This window comes from Callorhinchus milii, unplaced genomic scaffold (genome assembly GCF_018977255.1).
Source record: "Callorhinchus milii isolate IMCB2004 unplaced genomic scaffold, IMCB_Cmil_1.0 Scaffold3, whole genome shotgun sequence".
Classification (NCBI taxonomy): domain Eukaryota; kingdom Metazoa; phylum Chordata; class Chondrichthyes; order Chimaeriformes; family Callorhinchidae; genus Callorhinchus; species Callorhinchus milii.
The window spans coordinates 77,482,225-77,496,356 of NW_024704744.1; the positions used below are offsets into that span (position 1 = coordinate 77,482,225).

General features: G+C 48.5%; 1 protein-coding gene across 1 annotated transcript; it reads left to right on the plus strand.

Moving 5' to 3' along the window:
• The first annotated feature begins 3,858 nt into the window (after positions 1–3,858).
• klhdc3 (kelch domain containing 3) lies at positions 3,859–13,047 on the plus strand. Its single transcript, XM_007912444.2, has 4 exons — positions 3,859–4,074; positions 10,538–10,611; positions 11,621–11,699; positions 12,481–13,047. Exons 1-4 carry the CDS (start codon positions 4,037–4,039, stop codon positions 12,545–12,547), a joined length of 258 nt encoding a protein of 85 aa, XP_007910635.1. The 5' UTR covers positions 3,859–4,036; the 3' UTR covers positions 12,548–13,047.
• The last annotated feature ends 1,085 nt before the right edge of the window (positions 13,048–14,132 follow it).

The following is a 14,132-nucleotide window of genomic DNA, read 5'->3' on the forward strand; positions in this document are numbered from 1 at the left end:
GGTCACACCAGGAGACACCTTCCCGCTGACAGAGGCCACACCACCCGGCTATAGCCCACGACTTAACCGCCATGGTGGCGGTGTGGCTTTCATTTCCCGGTCCCCACTCGGCCTATCCCTTACTCCTCCAGAATCTTCCCCTCCTTTGAGCACCTTACCCTTTAACATCCTTCCAACCTTTCCCTCAAAATTCTCCTTTTTTATCCCCCCAGCCCTCCCCTACCTTCCTCCCCGACATCTCTACCCTCCTATCTTCCCTCTCACTCTGCTCCGAACTCCTCCTCATCCTCGGCAATTTCAACCTTCACGTTACTGCCTCCTGCTTGACCTTTGCTGACTTCTCCTCCCTCCTCTTCTCCCTCAACCTCTCCCTCCACATCCACTCCACTACCCATGTATGCAGTCATCCCCTTGACCTGGTAATCACCCAGGGCCTCACCATCTCGGACATCACCATCACTGATAAAGCCATCCCGGACCACCACTTAATTTCCCTTAACACCTCCGTACCCCTTCCCCCTACCCAACCTACTACTATCACCTACCGCCACTGGAAAAAATCTCCCAACATTCACTCTCCACTTCCCTGGAGTCTTCCGAACTCCTGCCCCTCTGGCCCTCCTCTCACAATGACCTACCCTCCTTGCTCTCTCTTTTCCACAATTCCCTCTCCTCCATCCTTGACTCCCTTACCTCCCTCACCTCCCGAACAGCCTGATATTCCCATAAATCCCCCTGGTATATCAGCCATCTTCGATCCCTCAAGACATAAGTGTCTGCAGACGAACGCACCTGGACTAAATCAAACCTAACGGTCCATCGGCAGATCTGGCTTGACCACAACAATTTATCGCTCCACCCTCAGCTCTGCAAAATTTTCCTTTTACTCCAAGATAGTTTTGGAGGCCAAGGACAATCCCAGGCTCCTCTTCTCCACCAATAACCACCTCCTCCATCCACCTTTCCGTGCTTCGCCCATCCACTCCTCCAATTCCAACTGTGAGGAGATGTTGGACTTCCTCAAATCCAAAATCAAGGGGATTTGTTCGGCTACCTCTGCCCTATCCACCACTGCCTCCTTGCCACCTCCCCACCACATTCCACACCACACCCATCCTCTCTGCCACCTTGTCCTCCTCGATCTCTCTGCTGCCTTCAACACCATCGACCACTCTATCTTCCTACACCGCCTCTCTTCTCAGCTCAATCTTCATGGACCTACCTTTGCCTTGTTTGAATCCTACCTCTCCTACCATCTACACTTTGTCGCCACTAACGGCTTCTCCTCTATCCCCTGCACAGTCACGTGTGTCATCATCAGGGATCTGTCCTTGGCCCTCTCCTTTTCAATATCTACATGCTCCCTCTTGGTGACATCATCCACAGACATGGGGTCAAATTTCACATGTATGTGGATGATACCCAACTCTATCTCTCTGCCTCCACCCTCGATTCCAGAACCACAGCTGTCCTCACAGACTGCCTGTCGGACATTTAGTCCTAGATGAGAGCTAATTTTCTACAGTTGAACATCAGCAAGACCGAGACTCTCCTAATTCGATCGCTCCAGCGCCTCCGCACCTCAGGCACTGGCAACATCAGCAACCACGATTGCACACTCCACCTCACCAAGTCAGTCGGATCTGCCCCCACCCTCTGGAACTCCATCCCGCAGTCCCTCTGCCTCGCCCCCTCCCTTGCCTCCGTCAGGACCTGTCTCAAGACCCTCCTATTAGACCATGCCTTCGGCCACCCTCCTTACCCGTCTGGCCTCCACCCTCCTCGATCCCAACCCCCAACTCGGGTCCAAAACATTGATTGTCCAGCGCCTTGGGACTTCCTCCGACGTGGAAGGCACCATACAAATGGAATTTTGTTGTGGTGGTTTTCGTTGTCCACAGCAACACAATAATAATGATCCTTGCATTTGATAAAGTGCCTTATTAGGGGGTCATTGAAACATCTCAAAGCGCTTCACAGAATATATTTACTATAATCTTCTGGGCTGTAAATATACATGATTCTAATCCCTGAGTCCCTGAACTGTCAAGATCTTCCCCCAGGGGGCAATGTCTCCAAGACTTGAACCTGAAATTGGTTCCAATAATAATAATCCTTGCATTTGTTGCAAGGCCTCATCATGTCGTCGCAACATACTTTTCTCCTGTTGTTGTAATCCTAAACCCTATTGAAATGACGATCCTTGCTGGACAAGCAGTGAGAAGCTTGCCAAACAAATTGCACACAGCGAACAGCCGAGGAGTAATTGATCAGTTTTTTTTAATTAGGGGATTGTTGGCCAGGACATCGGGAGAAATTCCCATCTCGTTTTTAATAGTGCCACAGGATCTTTAAAGTCCACCTAAACAGGCACACAGGGGACCTCGGTTTAATGTTTCGGCTGAAGGACGACACCTCCGACAATGAAGCACTGCATTACACTATCAACCAAGGCCATCAGTTCAAAACCCCAACATGGGTCATGAACCCACAACTTTCTGACTCAGAGGCAAGATTGCTACCACTGTACCATGCTGACACCTGAGGAATCCTTTCAAAAATACACTGTCGGATTTTCTTTCGCTGAATTGTATTTGTGCCATATATAGCTGAGGAGTGCTGGATTCACACCAGCATTTAACCTGTTTAATTAAACTCTGTTATATTCATAGTTTCTTGCTTTAGTTGCAGAGCCTATAACATCAGAATGTCTCAAATGTAAAAACAATAATAATAATCCTTGCACTAGATATTGCACCTTATCACATCTTTAAGAGGTCTCAAAGCACGTCACAGGATTTATTGTAATGTGTATTGACTGGACTATGTATTTGTTGCAGCGGAAGAAACTCCCTTCTCTTTTTCAATAGTGTTACAGTTATCTTTAATATTCACCAGAACAGGTGGATAGGTGCTGTGGATTTTACTGTCTAACCTGAGGGAGGGACATGGAGACTTTGAGCTCATAACCCGGTACTGGGGTAGTGCTGCATTGTTAGAGGTGCTGAAACTCGGATGAGACATTAAACTGAGGTCCCAACCGCTGGTTCATGGAATCAGAGAAATTTACAGAGCAGAGGAGGCCATTTGGTCCACTGAGTTTTTACTGGCTCCCAGAGCAAATAAGTTCTAATAGCACTGCCTTGCCCTACCTTCATACCCTTTCAAGCATCTGACTTTAACATTTACCTGTTCTACTTCCATCTTGAAATCCACAATAGATTCTGCCTCTACCATCTTGTTTAGCAGGTGAAAATAATAATCCTTGCATTTGATATAGTGCCTTATCACGTCGTTGAGATGTCTCAAAGCACTTCACAGAATATATTGTAAAGTGGGTTGACTGTATATTTTGTGGGCAAAACGCAGCAGCCAATTGCGCACAACAGGGGAGGTGTGAGAGGGTGGGTGCGGGGGGGGAGGTGTGTAGAGGGTGGGGTGCGGGGGGGGGAGGTGTGAGAGGGGGTGGGGGGGGGGAGATGTGTAGAGGTGGGGTGCGGGGGGGAGTTTTGTAGAGGGTGGGGTGCGGGGGGGGGAGGGTGTGTAGGAGGTGGGTGCGGGGGGGGAGGTGTGTAGAGGGTGGGGTGCGGGGTGGGGGAGGTGTGTAGAGGGTTGGGGTGCGGGGGTGGGGGAGGTGTGTGGAGGGTTGGGTGCAGGGGTGGGAGATGTGTAGAGGGTTGGGTGCAGGGTGGGGGAGATGTGTAGAGGGGTTGGGTGCAGGGGGGGAGATGTGTAGAGGGGTTGGGTGCGGGAGATGTGTAGAGGGGCTGTGTGCGGGGTGGGGCAGATGTGTGGAGGGGCTGTGTGCGGGGTGGGGCAGATGTGTAGAGGGGCTGTGTGCGGGGTGGGGGAGATGTGTAGATGGGCTGTAGGAGGGCGGAGGTGTATAGAGGAGCTGCGAGGGGTGGGTGGGGGAGTTGGCGTGTGGGGCCACAGCTGATTTCACTGTGTTTGCTCGGTTACAGAGAGCTCGAGCTGGAGCAAGATTGAGCCGAAGGGGAAGGGTCCATGCCCGCGGCGGAGGCAGTGCTGCTGTATGGTGGCTGACAAAATCATTCTGTTTGGAGGCACCAGGTCAGCCTTGGGGAGGGCGGGCATGACCTGGAGGGGAAGTGGGGTGGGGGTGGGGGGGTGGTGATCACGAGACCCCGGGTGTTGTGGGGTTCGTTCATCTCAAAATGACATCAAGACATAAGTGTGAGCTTGAGTGACTGTGGAATTTGGTCCATGATCTATGTCCAGTTCTCAGTTAACTAACGGAGGCCAGGAAATGTGTGAGGCTGTCCCCTGGATCCCATTGGTCATCAGCCCCCTTTCACTCGGGTGACTATGACTAGTGACCCCTTCCCGTGTCCCTGTGGAGTCCCGTAGTGTAGTGGTTAGCACGCTCGCCTCACAAGCAAGAGGATCCGGGTTCGATTCCCGGGCAGGGCGAAACCTTGGGCAAATTTTCTTACTCCATACGCCTGCTTTTACCCAGTTGTTTAGTCAATTGGCGGATCGCTTTCCGGGGGTAATAATCCCTCATAAAAAATGTGATCCCTCAATATATGACTGTTTGTGGGACACTGCTGTGCACAATTGGCTGCTGTGTTTCACCCATAAAACACGGTCAATGTATTCTGTGAATTGCTTTGAGATTTCTCAACAATGTGATAAGGCGCTATTTCAAATGCAAGGATTATCATTATTATTATATGGCTACCAGCCTCCCCCCCCCCCCCACCACCCTGTAACTAGGATGTTCTCTGGTCAGTATCTGGGATCCTGGCTGCAGTCTGAAAGCTGTTGTACGTCTGTCCCTGGCTGCCCGAATCCGAGCTGTTATCAGCGGCAGAGGTTGTTACTGCTCTTATCTGAGTGGGCAGCACAGGGCTGAGTCTTGCTGATAAGGCCTTTGAGAATTTGGGCTTGTACATTGCAGAACAAGATAGCAGAGCTGTACACACGCAGATTGAAGAGGCTGTTTGTTGGCAGGAGATCAGCTGCTACTTTGTTACAGTGAGACCGAAGCTTAGCTCTGAGTCCGAGCCCCAATAATACGCTTGGGTTTATTTAATTCTGTTTTCAACGTAAGTTTATTATTATTGTTATTTTCCCAGGCGGGATGAAACCTTAGGCAAGTGTCCTTACTCCACATGCCTCTATTTACCTAGCAGTAAGTAGGAACCTAGTCTGCTGGTCAATTGGCAGATCACTTTCCGGGGGTAATCCCTTTTTTAAAAAAAATTGTTCACTCAATCCATGACTGTTTGTGGGACAATACTGTGCGCAATTGGCTGTAACGGTTCGACCACAAAATACACAGTCAATCCACTTCACAATATATTCTGTGAAGTGCTTTGAGATGTCTCAAAGACGTGATAAGGCACTATATATGCTTTCATTACATCGAGGCTCAACTATGGAAACTCATTGCTTGTCGTCCTCCCCTACTCCCCTCCATAGGCTGCAGACCATCCAGAACTCTGCAGCCCGGGTCCTCTCCCGCACTAGGCTCCGCGACCCTATCACCCCCATCCTTGCCCGACTCCACTGGCTTCCCGTCACACAGAGGATAAAGTTCAAGATCCTGGTCCACGCCTTTAAAGCCCTCCTTGGTCTTGCTCCCCCCTACCTCTGCGACATCCTAACCCCCTACCATCCTGCTTGCTCCCTCCGCTCAGCGGGCTCTGGCTTGCTTCACGTCCCCCGCCTCGCTCGCCCCACTATTAGCGGGCTGCCTTCCGCCACTCTGCCCCCACCCTCTGGAACTCCAACCCGCAGTCCCTCCACCTCGCCCCCTCCCTCGCCACCTTCAAGACCCATCTCAAGACCTTGCTCTTCAACTGTGCTTTAGCCCTCCCTACTTTTCTCCACCCTCCCTGACCTTGACCCCCAGCTCGGGTCCTTGGGACGTCCTCCCGACACGAAAGGCGCTTTACAAATGTAATTTTATTGTTGTATATCAAATGCAAGGGATTATTATTAATTCATAAAATTGGGTGTGAGATTTTACTGTGTTTGTGTGTGTTTGTAAGTACAATTGACTGTGTGTGTATGTGTGAGAATTGACTGTGTGTGAGAGGGGGGGAGAATTGAGTGTGTGTGTGTGTGTGTGTGTGTGTGTGTGTGTCCCACCAGCACTCTTACCTGATGCTGGGAGTTACTGTGATGTGGGGTTTGGGTGAGAGACTCTTGAGTGTGAATATGGTGCTCTGCTTAATGTCCCAAGTATATTTTCCATTTCCTGCCTTGCCCCTGACCTCCTGTGCCCCATGTTGGAGCTGTGCAGGAAGTATTAAATGTCTGCATTACTTCCCTGACACCCTGCTGCTGATGCGAGCAGTAAACACTGCCCTGGCACGAGCTGTGTGTGAACAATGCCCCCAGGGACTCCACGCTTCTTATCTAGCTCCACAGCATTTGAGATTAGCTCCCTCCCTCCCTCCCCCTCTGCCATCCCCTTTCTTTAATGCACTGAGAGGGCAGGGGTCAAGTGATTCCTAAAACTCGAATGTCAAAGTTGGCTGGATTCTTCGTGAGCATCTCCTGGCTTTTGGTAGGTCAGGGTTATAATAATAATCCTTGCATTTTGTTAGCTCCTTATCACGTCGTTGAGATGTCTCAAAGCGCTTCACAGAATATGCTATGAAGCGAAATGACTGTTTTGTGGCTGAAAGGCGGCAGCCAGTTGCGCACAGCAGTGTCCCACAAACAGTCATGGATTGATTGGCCAAATTATTCTTATTTTTTTTGAAGAGATTATTACCCCCGGAAAGCAATCCGCCAATCGACTAACAACTGGGATCCTACTTACTGCTAGGTAAACAGAAGCGTCTGGAGTAAGCAAACTTCCCTTAGGTTTTGGACCGCCTGGGAATTGAACCCAGATCCTCTCACTTGTGGGCGTGTGCTCTAACCTCTATGCTACAGGATTCCATCAGGGTTACAGGGTACCTGGTGCGAGAGTCACTCTCACTAATGCCACATTGCACCAGCACTGACGGCCTTTTTGTTGGACTCAGGTCCGGAGGAGACTTTTTGCATGTCCCGTTCCACACGGTGTAAGCTGGTGAAAGCGTCCCAGATTCTCTGAAATATCTAGGAAAGAAGCACAGCAATTTACAAAAGCCTACATTTAAACAGCGCATTCATTAATATAGCACGCTTCCATAGGGTGAAATCTCAGAGTACTTCACAAGGACAGAATCAGGCAAATCGGACTCTGAGCAAAGGAAAAGGGGTAGGGGAGGTGGTCATGGGGACATTATTAATGGGAGGGAGGAGGGCGGAGAATCTTGGAAGATTTCGCAGAATGACATTGATTGAAATCAGCAAAAAAACGACATTTGTATAGCGCCTTTCACATCGGGAGGGCGTTCCAAGACGCTGGGTGAAAACAACATAAATACTACAGAGTCAAACACAGCAATGTCCCTTCAAGCTGCAACGTCCCTGCACAGCAACAAAACTAAGTTCTTGAGCAATTTTAATGAGGGACAAAGGAACAGGAATGGGCCATCCAGCCCCTCGAGCCTGTTCCATGATCAGATCATGGCTGATCTGTACCTCAACTCTATTTACCTGTCTTTGCCCCATATCCCTTGATACCCTTACCTAACAAAAACGTATTCATTTCAGTCTCGAAAATTTCAATTGATCCAGCATCCACAGCCTTTCAGAACAGTTAGAGAGTTCCAGATTTCCATTCCCTTTGTGTGAAAAGGAGAAAGTATAAGCTGGTGTCACCAAAGGAATTCTTTGAAATAGAGATTGGTTGGATAGGGGGAAGGAGTCATTCACATCCACCTGAATACCAAAGCAGGTGTAAAGTATGACTTGATAAAAAATGGGATGTCGATCTGGAAATAACTAAACTCATATGTATTGTAGAGGATGTTATTTAAGCAAGCTCACCAGGTAGTCTTGTCAGTATTATCTCACACACAACAAATTGAGTAACCAGATTATTTCGATTTTTTTTGGTAACAAGGTTTACAAAATCCACCTTTTTTTATAGCTCCCTACTGCTGCCATATTGAATTGTCTCGGAAGCGCTTCAGTAATTACTAAGTGCTATCAACACTCTTGCCTCTTGAGTTGTAAATTCAAGCCTCGCGTCAGGACTTTGATCTTGCAGTCTCGACTGACATGGGGGAGTGCAGCATTGTTGGAAGTTGGATGAGATGATAAACTGAAATCCTGTCTGCCTGTTCAGGTGGATGTTAAAAATCCCATGGCACTATTGGAAAAAAGAAGGGAGTTTCTCTCTCTCCCAGTCTCCTGGTCAACAACTCCTCCAGATAAAATCTTTCACTCACATCATGTGTGTAAATTAGTTGCTGCTTTTGCCTACAAAACACAGTCACTATGCTTTACGGTAAATCCTGTGAAACACTTTGAGATGTTTCCAAGACATTATTTTATGGTGATCAGGGAACCACTAAACCGTACGATAAATCAAGAAATATATGAAGAAAAAACAGAAACACATTACCGATCAAACACTTAACTAGACTTGTGCGAATGCTAGTTGATTGGAGGATTGCTTTCCGAGGGTAATAATCCCTCCAAAAAATCACTGACTGTTTGTGGGACATTACTATGCGCATTTGGCTGCCACTTTTTGCCCACAAAATATACTTAATATATTCTGTGAATCACTTTGAGATGTGATAAGGCGCTATCAAATGCAAGGATTATCATTATTATTATGATGTTCGTGCGGCTGCTTCTTGATGGCCCCATGGGCCACAGGTTGGTTATATTACACCAAACAAACATTTAGCCATTAGAAACCAAGCTAATAATGTGGCCAGTAATCAGAACTGCCACTCGCTATCAGCTCAGATAAGCACTCTGCTTCACAGCAAGTGCTTGTGGATGAAACACTCCTCACAGCTCAGGACAGACGCTAGACAGGAAGTCCGGTGGGGGAGAAGAGAGGAGGGAGATTTACCGCTGAAACCTCTTCAGGATTAACCTGATAAAAGAGAGAATGAGCTTGCCTTTTTATAGCGCCCATCAGGTTAAAATGTCTCTGGTGCTTCACAAGCAATTACTGTTCAACGTAGTGATGATAGTCATGACCAAGCAGATCAACTTCAAGATCCTCACTCGTGTTCAAATCCATTTACTCCCTCGCACCTCCCCATCTCTCCGACCGCCTCACTCCCCAGTCCACCACCCAGCACCTCCGCTCGACTGGCACCAGCTTCCTGCTCATCCCTCGCCCCCTTCCCCCGCAACCATCAGAGGTTGTGCTTTCAGTTACTATGCTCCAAATCTCTGGAACACTCTCCCTTATTCCCTCCGACTTGCCCCCTCTCTACCCTCTTTCAAGTCCCGCCTGAAAACTTTCCTGTTCGACCGTGCTTACGGCCACCTCCTTCTCCCCTGGCTCGGAGTCAGGCTCTGCCACTGCTAAGCGCTCTGAGACACTACCCTGCGTGGAGGGTGCTATATAAATACAATTTGTTGTTGATAGTGTAAACAACTGCAGTAGCTGTTTGGATGCACAAGTGTCCAGCATGATCAAGCTACATCACCCAGGTGTCTGTTGTTCACGAGTGAGGTTTGAGCAGGGTTTGTGACCAACGCCGGGGTTGAGCGAGGACTGGATCTGGGTCACTATCGAAAAGCCTCATGTCCTTGCCTGCTGGGCTAATATTGGAAGAAGAGACACTTTGGGGAGAGGTTTCAACATTGAACCATCCCCCACACAAGTGAGGCAGAGACCTGAGGAGGTGATGGAAAGTTTTACTTTTGTTTGCTTTGGAAACTTGAATCTGGCTGGTGGCTGACTGAAACTCTAACCAAGCTCCCAGTCCCTCGAGACACTAAACCACTGCACTCTGCATTGCTATTTCAGCTCTTTTCCCTCTTATCACTTACCTAGTATTGTGCTGTGTGTATATCAAACCAAAGCAGCTTTGCGCACACAAACAGAGCTTGGTATGGTGGTGGTGAGGGGCGCTGCGTGAAGGGTTAGGGAGTTAAGGGGTGGGGGTGAGGGGTTGAGTGTGCCTGTGTGCTTTCAGCCACTACGGTGGCTTCACTTTCAACTACTCTCCGAAACTCTGGAACGCCCTTCCTCAAGCCCTCCGTGGGCTGCTTGAGGGGTTGGGAAATTTACCATGATTCCTGGAGTTTTGCTTGTTTAGTGCAAATAGTGAGAGAGGCAATACTGCCTAATGGCGAGTGAGCAATGAGGATTTTCTGGTGGTGGTTGTTGTGGGGAGGGAAGCAGGTTCACTCCTTTTCATTTATCCCACGTGAAAGGTGCTACATAAAGGCACGTTGTTGTTTGTGGTGTGAGTATATGTGTGTTTCTGCACGGGGGTCCAGGCTATTCGTGGGGATGTGTCTCTGTGTGAGTGTTTGTTTCTGTTTCTCTTGAGACCATGAGCATTGAGGGGAGGGGTGCTATTTTGTGTGTTTGTCCTCAAGCAGTTACGGGGTGGAGGGCTCATCAGACTGAGGCTTTCTGTGCGGCTTGAGTGCCTGCCCCTCACTAGCCTGGATTCTCTAACATGCCTTTGCCTCTGCTTCACAGCCCGTGCCCAGAACAAGGAATGGGTGATGAGTTTAACCTGATGGATCACTCCGACTTGTATATGCTGGACTTCAGTACGTAAAAACTCTCTCCTCTTACACCGGCTGTCTGGCCATGCGGAGTCAGGCCCCCACTGACCGGCTGTGGTGTGTGGATATGTGGTGCCACTGTCTGTGTCATCCCGTCTGCCTGTTCAGGTGGACGTTAAAAATCCCATGGCACTATTCGAAAAAGAGACGAGAATTTGGTCACCCTTTCCATAGTTGTTTGTGGGACACTGCTGCACGCAATTTGCTGCCCCGTTTCGCTCACAAAATACGCAGTCAATCCACTTTACAATATATTCTGTGAAGCGCTTTGAGACTTCTCAGCGACTTCTCAGTAATAAAGCGCTAGATAAATATAAATTGTATTGTAAACTGAGGTCCTGTCTGCCTGTTCAGGTGGACAATAAAGATTCTATTGCACTGTTCGAAAAGAGAAGGGAGTTTCTCTCTCCCGGTGTCCTGGCCAAAAAGCCCCCAAATTAAATTGATCACTCACTCCACGACTGCTGTGCGCAATTGGCTGCTGTGTTTCGTTCATAAAATACAGTCAATCCACTTTACAGCATATCCTGTGAAGTGCTTTGAGACGTCTGAATGATGTGATAAAGCACTATATCAATTGTAAGAATTATTATTATTATCAGCCAGCTCTCAGGGCCTGAATGCAAGATTGTGTGTGGTGTGGGGGTGGTGGACGGAGTGGGTGTGAGTTTGGCTGGATCACCAGAAGCAGAGCATAGGTGTATCTAGGGAGGGAGCTAGCAGTGCCTTGCAGATCTGTGCAGTGCCGATGTTATTTACAGTGCAGGTAAAGGATCAGGGACAGACACCAAATGATCTCTAAATAGCTTCCTAATAAACTAGACAGGTAGAAAAAGTAAAAAGCAGGCCGAGCAATACAGAGGATCTGTGTATTTTAATGAGGTGGATTGATCAGAGGCAAATGTTTCAAGTTGACATGTGGTGAGTGATGCTCGCAAATCTGCTGTTAGCTGAGTGACCAGTGTGCGTACTGTAGCTCTGTCTGTTTCTCCAGGTCCCAGTCTGAAGACACTATGCAAGTTGGCAGTGATCCAGTACAGCCTGGATCAGTCCGTGCTGCCCCACGATATCCGGTGAGTGTGTAACTACTCGCTGATACCTCACTTCCCACCCACCACCCCCACCTGCCCAGGTCTAGGCATTCTCTGCCAGCAAAGCACTGAAGTCCTCTCTCCACTCCTGAAGATGTCTATTTGGGTTGGGATGCTCCCCAGTCCCCCATGTGGCCCTGACCAGCACATATTGTATGGAGTCCCGTAGTTTAGTGGTTAGTGTGCTCGCCTTGCAAGCGATAGGACCCGGGGTTCGATTCCCGGGTGGGGCAAAACCTCAGGCAAGTTTCCTTATTCGACCCAGCAGTAAGTAGGAACCTGGTTGTTAGTCGATTGGCGGATCGCTTTCCGGGGCTAATAATCCCTCCAGGAAAAAAAACCCAGTGAATCCACAACTGCTGTTGCTTTTCACCCACAAAATACACTTTACAGAATATATGAGGGTGTGGATTGGGGCTGTGCTTTCACTGACATGCACTTATCCCATCTGTGCTGTTCTGTAGCATGTGTCCCGTCTAAGCTATTCTGTAGTTTTTTACACCCACCCACAGTCCCTTCGCCTCGACCCCTGCCACCCCCCTTGCCTTCTTAAAGGCCAATCTCAGAGACTCTCCTCTTCGACTGCACCTTCGGTCACCCTCCTACCCACCCTCCCTGTCCTCCTCCCCTCTCGAATCCAAATACCTGACTGTTCAGTTCCTTGGGAACATCCTCCTGACATGAAAGGTGCATTACAAATGCAATTTATTGTCAGGTCCACCTCTCGCCCTTTGACTAAGACACTGTCTCTTTGCTATTGCAGGTGGGAGCTGACAGCAATGACAACCAACAGCAATATTAGTCGCCCCATCTTCTCTTCTCACGGCTGAGTGGACCTCTCGCCCGTGGCTCTGAACAGGAGGCTGGTTCACTCCTGTCTTGTATCGGAGGAAGGGGGCTTCGTTCTCATTGTATTTCACACTCCCAACCGTTCTCTCTATCCTCCACCCAAAAAAATCAAACGTTCACCTCACCACGTCTTCAAGGACTGAAAAGCCTCTCGGGTTTCTACGCAGTGTGAATACTGCAGTGACATACGTGTGTGTGTGTGTGCGTGCGTGCGCAGAGCGCAAGCTCCATTCACGGTGTGCGCGAAGGCGCTTTGAAGGCAAACGCAGCTGAGCGCATCTCCTCTCGCATATACCTCACCCACCTTGCCAAAAAACAGGGTTGAATGGAAGGAAACCCCCTCGCTCATCCTCTCCAGATGTGGATATAGCGCTGTGACGGAGTGTGATTTTTATATATATATATCTATAAATATATGAATATATATAGACCTGTCTGCACAACAGAAAGGAACAATAAAATCATAAGTTTGCTACCATAAGTTTCCAATGTCTGTGTGTGTGTGAGAGAGAGAGAGAAAGAGGGGGCGCGGGGGGGCAGGGGAGGCTGTTTGATTGCATTTCTCTTTATTTGGGGTTTGTCCATCCGTCAGTCACGTATTGAGTGCAACAAAGTGAAAGAAGAAACCGTTTGCGTTTTGGATGTTGGCTTCACTCAATTGGCATAGCACCACTCTCGCCTCCGAGTCAAAAGGTTGTGGATTCGATCCCCAATTCAGGATTTGGAATCGCATAGTCTTAAAATGACACGTCTGCACCGGGGGTGGGGTGGGGAGGATGTTGGGGGTTGATGCCAGGGGCCCTCTGACTCCCTGTCTCCCTCTTTCAAGACACGTCTCGAATCATACCGCTTTGACCACCCTTTTCAATGGAATTAGATGAGCATCTACAGAGGAAGGATAAGAGCGGGTATGGGGAAGAGTAGGTAATTGGGATTAAGATTACATGGATGATTTAGTTACATTAATATAATGGGCTGAATGGCTTCCGACTGGTAGATTTATAATAAATAATAATCCTTGCATTTGATATAGTGCTTTTCACGTCGGGAGGACGTCCCAAAGCGCTTCACGGAACACACTGTAAAGTGAATTGACTGTATATTTCTGGGCGAACACGGCAGCCAATTGCGCACAGCAATGTCCCACAAATAGTCGTAGATTGAAAATGACCAATTTTTTATTGTTTTTGGTTTTGGAGGGATTATTATTAGGCGTGTGGAGTAAGGAAACTTGCCCAAGGTTTCGCCCTGCCTGGAATTGAACTCAGGTCTCTCGCTTGCAAAGCGAGTGCTCTAACCACTGAGCTACAGAACTCCACGATAGTGGAGTATATGGTACAGTACATGGGATTTCTGTAGCGTATTGGTTAGAGTGAAACCTTAGGTAAGTTTCCTTACTCCCCACGCTTCTGATAACCTAGTAGTAAGTAGGAAACTGGTTGTTAGTCGATTGGTGGATCTTTTCCCTGAGGTAATCCCTATATTAAAAAAAATCACTCAATCCGCAATTGTTTTGTGGGTCACTGCTATACGCAATTGGCTGCAGCATTTCGCCCACAAAATATC

What these genes read in the sequence shown, in the direction of transcription:
- klhdc3 (XM_007912444.2), top strand. Translation starts at nt 4,037, where the DNA reads ATGGTGGCTGACAAAATCATTCTGTTTGGAGGCACCAG. An exon ending in ATTCTGTTTGGAGGCACCAG is followed by an intron (nt 4,075 to 10,537) that starts GTCAGCCTTGGG and finishes TCTGCTTCACAG; the next exon opens with CCCGTGCCCAGAACAAGGAA. An exon ending in CTTGTATATGCTGGACTTCA is followed by an intron (nt 10,612 to 11,620) that starts GTACGTAAAAAC and finishes CTGTTTCTCCAG; the next exon opens with GTCCCAGTCTGAAGACACTA.